The 9,774-nt window shown below is 51.4% G+C and overlaps 1 protein-coding gene across 1 annotated transcript; it reads left to right on the top strand.

Moving 5' to 3' along the window:
- Positions 1-1,022: 1,022 nt before the first annotated feature.
- On the top strand, positions 1,023-3,882 carry LOC127320298 (uncharacterized). Its single transcript, XM_051349811.2, has 3 exons — positions 1,023-2,754; positions 2,873-3,105; positions 3,190-3,882. Exons 1-3 carry the CDS (start codon positions 1,236-1,238, stop codon positions 3,823-3,825), a joined length of 2,388 nt encoding a protein of 795 aa, XP_051205771.1. The 5' UTR covers positions 1,023-1,235; the 3' UTR covers positions 3,826-3,882.
- The last annotated feature ends 5,892 nt before the right edge of the window (positions 3,883-9,774 follow it).

Raw genomic sequence — 9,774 nt, 5'->3', positions numbered from 1 at the left:
ATCCATTATTAGTGTAAAGTGTCCCAAATCTGAATGAAAGGGAGACAAAGAAGAAGGACAGTAGCACTTACATGCTTGGATGGGTCGAGGATGGAGATCACTTGGATGTCTCCTTGAGGAGCAGGTTGGTGGAATGCATCTTCCCTTGCTCAGAACGGATCGGCAGTGAGATAGCAACAGCAATGGAGCACTGGATTCCCTCCCCTTCTTCTTACACAAGGATCCGTAGACAGCACACAATGCAAATGTCGGACGCATCGGCTGACTCCACACCCGGCGGCCACCACTTGTGCCTCCGTCGGCCGCTATGCATGGCCCTTCTTCGTACATGGGCTCTAATTCATACCCTCACAAAAAAACCAACCAAAAATTTCATACTCCGTACATGATTCAGATAAAAAAGAAATCACAGAAGCAAATCGGAAGCTATGGAGTACATGAAAACCTACCACGAACATGAACAAAAAGGGTCCTCCAAGGCTGGATGCAGTTTCTCCACTGCTTCATCCGGCCTCTGCTTGGGCATGTCTGTTAGCGCGTGGTTGGAGGGGACATGAGGCTTGGCCGTGAAAGACGAATGTGGGCGCAGATTAGACCGTATGGTCGAGGACGACGAGGGTGGCGCCTTCCTTCCCGCCGGCCACCGCATGGTGTAGATGCCAAGGAAAAGCCTTCGAAGAAACGGCGCGCGAGGAGGAGCTGGACGGACCGTGGAGACGTCGATCAGGTGATGCTGCATTATACTTCCGCCAGCTGCAACCCCCCTGAACTTCCGGTACAGCGTGAAGAGGAACCGCATGACGGAAGTTTCGTTCCTCCCGCCGGAGGTGGTATAGGCGGCGCCTGCCGTCGGAGATCGATCGAAGGAATTCGGGGAAAACCTAGACGCCACTTCTTGTGTTCCCTCGCTGGTAGTACATGAAATTGGGCCAGGCCCATAAGGAGGCGATACGAAGCGGGGCAATCGATCGACGAAGCGAACAACGGACTGTCTGACGACGGAACAAGTTCGTGTTTTTTAAGTAGTAGAGATACGATACCAAGAGGGGGCGGCAGCCAACCCTAATCGACCTACCTAGGTTTTCCTTCCTTCCCCATCCCCACAAGAAAGAAAGCAGAGGGGCGACGGCGGCGAGCTTACCCAGAGGAGGGTGACATACCCTACTCTGGATTCAGCGGGTGGCGAGTCTTGGAAGCGGAAAGAAGCCGAGGAGGAGGCTGGTAAGAGATCTGAGATGGCGGGGATGAGGTCTGAGGTGCCGAGGCATGCGGAGGACCGACGGAAGATGCAGATGCGGCAGTTCTTTACAAGTAGGCAGGCTGCCCTACTACCAGCAGGGATAGATTCAGCGGATGGCCTGTCCGTCTGGAAGGAAGTGAAAGGGGAAAGAAAGCAGAGCGGCGGCGGCGGCGAGCTTACCCAGAGGACGGTGACATACCCTACGTCTTGGACGCGGAAGGAAGCCGAGGAGGAGGCGGGAAAGAGATCTGAGATGGCGGAGATGAGGTCTGAGGTGCCGAGCCATGCGGAGGAGAGAGGGAAGATGGTGCGGCAGCGGCGCGGCAATGAAAATTTTGCAAGTAAGGAGGCTGCCCTACTACCAGCAGGGATGGATTCAGCGGATGGCCAGTCCGTGCAGAAGGAAGCCAAAGGGGAAAGAAAGCAGAGCGGCGGCGGCGAGCTTACCCAGAGGACGGTGGCATACCCTACGTCTTGGACGCAGAAGGAAGCCGAGGAGGAGGCGGGAAAGAGATCTGAGATGGCGGAGATGAGGTCTGAGGTGCCGAGGCATGCGGAGGAGAGAGGGAAGATGGTGCGGCAGCGGCGCGGCAATGAAAATTTTGCAAGTAAGGAGGCTGCCCTACTACCAGCAGGGATGGATTCAGCGGATGGCCAGTCCGTGCGGAAGGAAGCCAAGGAGGAGTCGGGAAATATATCTGAGATGCAGTACGAATGGCAGAAGCGACCAGAAGAGAGCGAGGCCAGCTATGAGAATCGACTCAGACTTATGCCCAACGAAGACACGAATACCTCAAGACGTCAGCGAGAGACCAATTCTAAAGAGAAAGCCAGGACGACGCCCAAGGTGGAGGCGAAGGATGCAGAAGAAGAAGCTGGGAAGAAAGCTCAACCTCCTCCTGCGACTGACGCTGAGGAACCTCAAGAATCTGGGAAAGCTGCAGAATCTGTGACTCTGGACCGACTCAAACGCAAGAATACTGCAAGACGTCAGCAAGAGACCAGTTGTAAAGAGAAAGCCAGGACGAAGCCCAAGGTGGAGGCCAAGGATGCAGAAGCTGGGAAAGCTCAACCTCCTGTGACTGACGCTGGGATATCTGAAGAATCAATAACAGAAGCTGGGAAAGCTGAAGAATCTGTGACTGTGGGCAGCGGCAAAACGGCCATGAACCAAGATGTGACCGGTCTCAGTTATACCCATGATGAGGAGGAGATGTTGCAGCACCGAAATCTCGTTGGCTATTCTTTCATACATGATGAAGCCGAGAAACAAGAGAGGAGTGCGGTGCTAAAGGATGTACAAGAGAAGATGGCGAGGACAAAGGAGTTGCTACAGAAGTTGCCTACCAAGGGTCTAGAGGAGGATTCGAACAGGAAGACCGAACCTGCAGCAGATCCCAATTCAACGACCATCCAAGGTGATCATGACGACGAGATTGAGGCTTACATTTCTTACCGTAAAAGCTGGGAATCTCATTGTTGCGGTGACGACTGTGATCACTTCGACCACAGAAGTACGTGACCCTTCCTCTTACTTGGTGGTTTTATTTATTTATTTCCTCAGAACTTGCTGCTGCTGCTTACGCGTACGGATTTATTGCTTGTTAATTTTCTTGCTTGGGTTTTGTGCAGCCACTCTGAGTTCAATGCAGTATGCACACCGCATGCCCCAAATGGTCCAGCTCAGCTATGCTACAACCTTGCAGGTATTCTCCATGAAACTGAAATTCACAGAAGGCAATGCTGGTGATTTTAAGTTGCCATTGTATGTGTACGGCATGGTTTCCGTCCGAGACATCTTGGATTCCAGAAGAAACATCCTCTTCTCGTGCCGTTGGACCCAGGCCCAAAAACTGACAGAGGATGTACGTAGTATCTTGCATAAAATCGATCTTCTCTTTTAGCTCTTGATTGATTTAATGTTAATGGCGATTTCTTGCTTGCTGCAGGATCCTTTTCTGCTCTTGACTGGTCCGTCCCGTGCGATCATGTCTGAGGGCATGGTCTACTTTGAGGTCCATCTGTTAGTGAAAACGACGGCATCAGTCTCTCAAGATAAACGGTTGATAACTTGTGTGCGCTCTTATAACGGAGGAAGCAATGCAGCCCTGTGCTTCAGCAACGTCATGTGTACGCTAGAGATGTGCTTGCGGACAGTTACAGAGGCGGTCCAGGCTACTATCATGTGTGTCCAGATTGTCAATAAGCATAAGTTAGGGCGACCTTCAAATTTTGCATATGGCGGCTGTGTTGCTTGCACCCCACTACCAAGGACGACTGTTATTGATGGCGACCAGAAGATTGTGCTGGTTGAGTCGAAAGGTAGGGAATTTCCGCAAGGTTATTTTGGGTATGTACATCTGAGGAGCCAAGTTGTTTCTGTTGAAATTGATGGAGAGTTGGCCGTTGTCATACAAGCCTACAATCAATCTGGTGCTGTCGCTGAAGAAAGGTGCATCCATTTCAAGGCCCGTAATTGCCAGGTGTTCAAGAAGCATTGTTTTGTTGGTCAAGCTAAGGTAAACGTGACTGTTGCTTGGTCCGATGTTCCTACGAACAGGACAGATATGGTGTACGGAGACTGAAGCGTGCAGCAGCTAGGAGATTTCAATCAGTGTGATGTGTTGGACTTTGGTTGTATTTCTGTTCACTACAGGAATGGCGCGATGCGCCGACGGCCGTGGCGTACGCCGACGGCCAAATGTCGGGGCCGTCGGCGTACGTCCGGTCCAGGGCAGCGGCCCAAAGAGCCCCTCGGCGTAGACATACCCTCGGCGTAGAGACGGATACGCCGACGGCCACCCTCGGCGTACTAAAGGCCGTCGGCGTACTAAAGGCATCTGCTCCGGTCCCGCTCCGGCCGTGACGGCCCGGTCACGGCGTCAGCGAGGCGCCGAGGGCCACCCTCGGCATAGGGCATCACCCACCTATGCCGACGGCCACCCTCGGCATACATTTTTTTTTCTTTTTTTCTTTTTGGTCATTAACTTTATATTATGTTTGTTTTATTTATGTACTAGTATGAATTATGTAAAAATAGTTACTTTTTTAAAGAAAAAAATGGTAGATGGCTTATGTAGATCCCACGAGTGACGCTCTTCGTAGACGGGTCGACGGGATCCAGTAGGCCCAACATCTGCTATCGATGTACATATGTCCTAAAACAAAGGAAAAAAGTCCATTGCTAACCCTAACTCTAACCCTAACCCTAACCCTAGGGGTAGATTTGCAGGGTCCCCGCCCCCTAGGGTTTCCCTAGATACAAACCACCGGAGCGTCTGAATCGCTGGAAACTCCTGCTACGGCTCATCCGGGGCATATTTCATTCCAAACCTATGGTTTCCATGTGCATATGTCCTAAACAAAGCAAAGAAATTAAAAAAATCCATTGGTGAACCCTCGCACGAAAAAAGCTATAGGGGTAGATCTGCAAGGTCCCCGGCCTAGGGTTTCCCAAGATACAGATCACCGGAGCGTCGGAATCGCTTGAAAACTTGCATTTGTCCCTAACATATGTGTACAAGTGTGATGTAAGGTTTGTCTAACCTTGCATGTACCCCGCGTTGACGATTTCCGCATACATGGGCCGACACTTGGTAAAATCCAGGATTTGTATGTGGAAACTCCTGCTACGGCTCATCCGGGGCCTATTTCATTCCAAACCTATGGTTTGCATGTGCATATGTCCTAAACAAAGCAAAGCAAATAAAAAAAATCCATTGGTGAACCCTCGCACGGAGAAAGCTATAGGGGTAGATCTGCAGGGTCCCCGCCCTAGGGTTTCCCAAGATACAGATCACCGGAGCGTCGGAATCGCTTGAAAACTTGCATTTGTGCCTAACATATGTGTACAAGTGTGATGTAAGGTTTGTCTAACCTTGCATGTACCCCGCGTTGATGATTTCCGCATACATGGGCCGACACTTGGTAAAATCCAGGATTTGTATGTGGAAACTCCAGCTACGGCTCATCCGGGGCCTATTTCATTCCAAACCTATGGTTTCCATGTGCATATGTCCTAAACAAAGCAAAGCAAATAAAAAAATCCATTGGTAAACCCTCGCACGGAGAAAGCTATAGGGGTAGATCACAGGTCCCCGCCCTAGGGTTTCCCAAGATACATCACCGAGCGTCGGAATAGCTTGAAAACTTGCATTTGTCCCTAACATATGTGTACAAGTGTGATGTAAGGTTTGTCTAACCTTGCATGTACCCCGCGTTGACGATTTCCGCATACATGGGCCGACACTTGGTAAAATCCAGGATTTGTATGTGGAAACTCCTGCTACGGCTCATCCGGGGCCTATTTCATTCCAAACCTATGGTTTCCATGTGCATATGTCCTAAACAAAGCAAAGCAAATAAAAAAATCCATTGGTAAACCCTCGCACGGAGAAAGCTATAGGGGTAGATCTGCAGGGTCCCCGCCCTAGGGTTTAACAAGATAACCATCACCCGATCGTCGGAATCGCTTGAAAACTTGCATTTGTCCCTAACATATGTGTACAAGTGTGATGTAAGGTTTGTCTAACCTTGCATGTACCCCGCGTTGACGATTTCCGCATACATGGGCCGACACTTGGTAAAATCCAGGATTTGTATGTGGAAACTCCTGCTACGGCTCATCCGGGGCCTATTTCATTCTAAACCTATGGTTTCCATGTGCATATGTCCTAAACAAAGCAAAGCAAATAAAAAAATCCATTGGTAAACCCTCGCACGGAGAAAGCTATAGGGGTAGATCTGCAGGGTCCCCGCCCTAGGGTTTCCCAAGATACAGATCACCGGAGCGTCGGAATCGCTTGAAAACTTGCATTTGTCCCTAACATATGTGTACAAGTGTGATGTAAGGTTTGTCTAACCTTGCATGTACCCCGCGTTGACGATTTCCGCATACATGGGCCGACACTTGGTAAAATCCAGGATTTGTATGTGGAAACTCCTGCTACGGCTCATCTGTGGCCTATTTTATTCCAAACCTATGGTTTCCATGTGCATATGCTCTAAACAAAGCAAAGAAAATAAAAAAATCCATTGGTAAACCCTCGCACGGAAAAAGCTATAGGGGTAGATCTGCGGGGTCCCCGCCCTAGGGTTTTTTCAAGATACAGACTATCGGATCGTCGGAATCGCTGGAAAACTTGCATATGCCCATAACATATGTGTACAAGTGTGATGTAAGGTTTGGCTAACCTTGGATGTACCCGTTGTTGACGATTTCCGCATACATGGGCTAACACTTGGTAAAATCCAGGATCTGTATGTGGAAACTCTCGCCACGGCTCAAATGGAGCCTATATATTTTATGGTAAAGTATGCCCAACCTATGGTTTCCATGTACATATGTCCTAAATAAACCAAAACAAGTAAAAAATTACATTGGTAAACTCTCGCACGGAGAAAGCTATAGGGGTAGATCTACGGGGTCCCCGCCCTAGGGTTTCCCAAGATACAGATCACCGGAGCGTCAGAATTGTTGGAAAACTTGCATCTGCCCCTAACATATATGTACAAGTGTGACGCGTCATTTTATGTGCTAAATGTTTTCCGTTTCGCGCGTTGGCGGACGGGTGCACGCGCGCGCCCGGTACGGCCATACCGCATGTCCCGTTGGCCCCGTTTTGCGCAGTTGGCAAAGCAAACGGAGCCAAAAAATCGAGCGGAGCCGCGTGGCATCATTTTATGTGTCCTAGTAACCACTGCAAAAGACGGAACTGGGATACGGCAATTATCTTGGAGAACCCTTCACGAACAGGGCTATCTCGTCCGGAGTTCTATGGCTTTTAGGGGAAATGAGTAGGAAACGGCCCGTTTCACCACATAGTTTGTCTGAACGAGGCCATATTTGGCACGTGCGTGGGCCTTAGGATGGGAAGCAAGGCCCCGGTCGCGGATTTCCAATCCGAACCACGGGCGATGGTTTTTCCATTTTCGGGGTGCCGGAAGGGCTTTTTTTTGTGAAGCAGCTACATGGTGCGCATTTCAGTATCGCGCGGGACCTCCGCGCGGCGGTAGGATACCTCCTACGCACCACCTATCACATGCCATATGCGCGCGGAAGCCATCTGGGAATCCCACCCGCTTCCTGCGGTGCCCCGCCGAATCCGCTGGAAACTGTCCGGATTTGAACTGGGGCGACACTTTCCTTCGCTCAATAAATGGAGGGAAAAATGTTTTTAGGTCTAGGACGCGTCATTTTATGTGCTAAATGTTTTCCGTTTCGCGCGTTGCCGGACGGGTGCACGCGCGCGCCCGGTACGGCCATACCGCATGTCCCGGCGGCCCCGTTTTGCGCAGTTGGCAAAGCAAACGGAACCAAAAAATCGAGCGGAGCCGCGTGGCGTCATTTTATGTGTCCTAGTAACCACTGCAAAAGACGGAACTGGGATACGGCAATTATCTTGGAGAACCCTTCACGAACAGGGCTATCTCGTCCGGAGTTCTATGGCTTTTAGGGGAAATGAGTAGGAAACGGCCCGTTTCACCACATAGTTTGTCGGAACGAGGCCATATTTGGCACGTGCGTGGGCCTTAGGATGGGAAGCAAGGCCCCGGTCGCGGATTTCCAATCCGAACCACGGGCGATGGTTTTTCCATTTTCGGGGTGCCGGAAGGGCTTTTTTTTTGTGAAGCAGCTACATGGTGCGCATTTCAGTATCGCGCGGGACCTCCGCGTGGCGGTAGGATACCTCCTACGCACCACCTATCACATGCCATATGCGCGCGGAAGCCATCTGGGAATCCCACCCGCTTCCTGCGGTGCCCCGCCGAATCCGCTGGAAACTGTCCGGATTTGAACTGGGTCGACACTTTCCTTCGCTCAATAAATGGAGGGAAAAATGTTTTTAGGTCTAGGACGCGTCATTTTATGTGCTAAATGTTTTCCGTTTCGCGCGTTGCCGGACGGGTGCACGCACGCGCCCGGTACGGCCATACCGCATGTCCCGGCGGCCCCGTTTTGCGCAGTTGGCAAAGCAAACGGAGCCAAAAAATCGAGCGGAGCCGCGTGGCGTCATTTTATGTGTCCTAGTAACCACTGCAAAAGACGGAACTGGGATACGGCAATTATCTTGGAGAACCCTTCACGAACAGGGCTATCTCGTCCGGAGTTCTATGGCTTTTAGGGAAAATGAGTAGGAAACGGCCCGTTTCACCACATAGTTTGTCGGAACGAGGCCATATTTGGCACGTGCGTGGGCCTTAGGATGGGAAGCAAGGCCCCGGTCGCGGATTTCCAATCCGAACCACGGGCGACGGTTTTTCCATTTTCGGGGTGCCGAAGGGCTTTTTTGTGTGAAGCAGCTACATGGTGCGCATTTCAGTATCGCGCGGGACCTCCGCGCGGCGGTAGGATACCTCCTACGCACCACCTATCACATGCCATATGCGCGCGAAAGCCATCTGGGAATCCCACCCGCTTCCTGCGGTGCCCCGCCGAATCCGTTGGAAACTGTCCGGATTTGAACTGGGGCGACACTTTCCTTCGCTCAATAAATGGAGGGAAAAATGTTTTTAGGTCTAGGACGCGTCATTTTATGTGCTAAATGTTTTCCGTTTCGCTCGTTGCCGGACGGGTGCACGCGCGCGCCCGGTACGGCCATACCGCATGTCCCGGCGGCCCCGTTTTGCGCAGTTGGCAAAGCAAACGGAGCCAAAAAATCGAGCAGAGCCGCGTGGCGTCATTTTATGTGTCCTAGTAACCACTGCAAAAGACGGAACTGGGATACGGCAATTATCTTGGAGAACCCTTCACGAACAGGGCTATCTCGTCCGGAGTTCTATGGCTTTTAGGGGAAATGAGTAGGAAACGGCCCGTTTCACCACATAGTTTGTCGAACGAGGCCATATTTGGCACGTGCGTGGGCCTTAGGATGGGAAGCAAGGCCCCGGTCGCGGATTTCCAATCCGAACCACGGGCGACGGTTTTTCCATTTTCGGGTGCGGAAGGGCTTTTTTTTGTGAAGCAGCTACATGGTGCGCATTTCAGTATCGCGCGGGACCTCCGCGCGGCGATAGGATACCTCCTACGCACCACCTATGACATGCCATATGCGCGCGGAAGCCATCTGGGAATCCCACCCGCTTCCTGCGGTGCCCCGCCGAATCCGCTGGAAACTGTCCGGATTTGAACTGGGGCGACACTTTCCTTCGCTCAATAAATGGAGGGAAAAATGTTTTTAGGTCTAGGACGCGTCATTTTATGTGCTAAATGTTTTCCGTTTCGCGCGTTGCCGGACGGGTGCACGCGCGCGCCCGGTACGGCCATACCGCATGTCCCGGCGGCCCCGTTTTGCGCAGTTGGCAAAGCAAACGGAGCCAAAAAATCGAGCGGAGCCGCGTGGCGTCATTTTATGTGTCCTAGTAACCACTGCAAAAGACGGAACTGGGATACGGCAATTATCTTGGAGAACCCTTCACGAACAGGGCTATCTCGTCCGGAGTTCTATGGCTTTTAGGGGAAATGAGTAGGAAACGGCCCGTTTCACCACATAGTTTGTCGGAACGAGGCCATATTTGGCACGTGCGTGGGCCTT

Source organism: Lolium perenne, chromosome 1 (assembly GCF_019359855.2).
Source record: "Lolium perenne isolate Kyuss_39 chromosome 1, Kyuss_2.0, whole genome shotgun sequence".
Taxonomy (NCBI): domain Eukaryota; kingdom Viridiplantae; phylum Streptophyta; class Magnoliopsida; order Poales; family Poaceae; genus Lolium; species Lolium perenne.
Note: the sequence above shows the minus strand (reverse complement) of the source record. Positions and strands in the feature narration are given on the sequence as shown.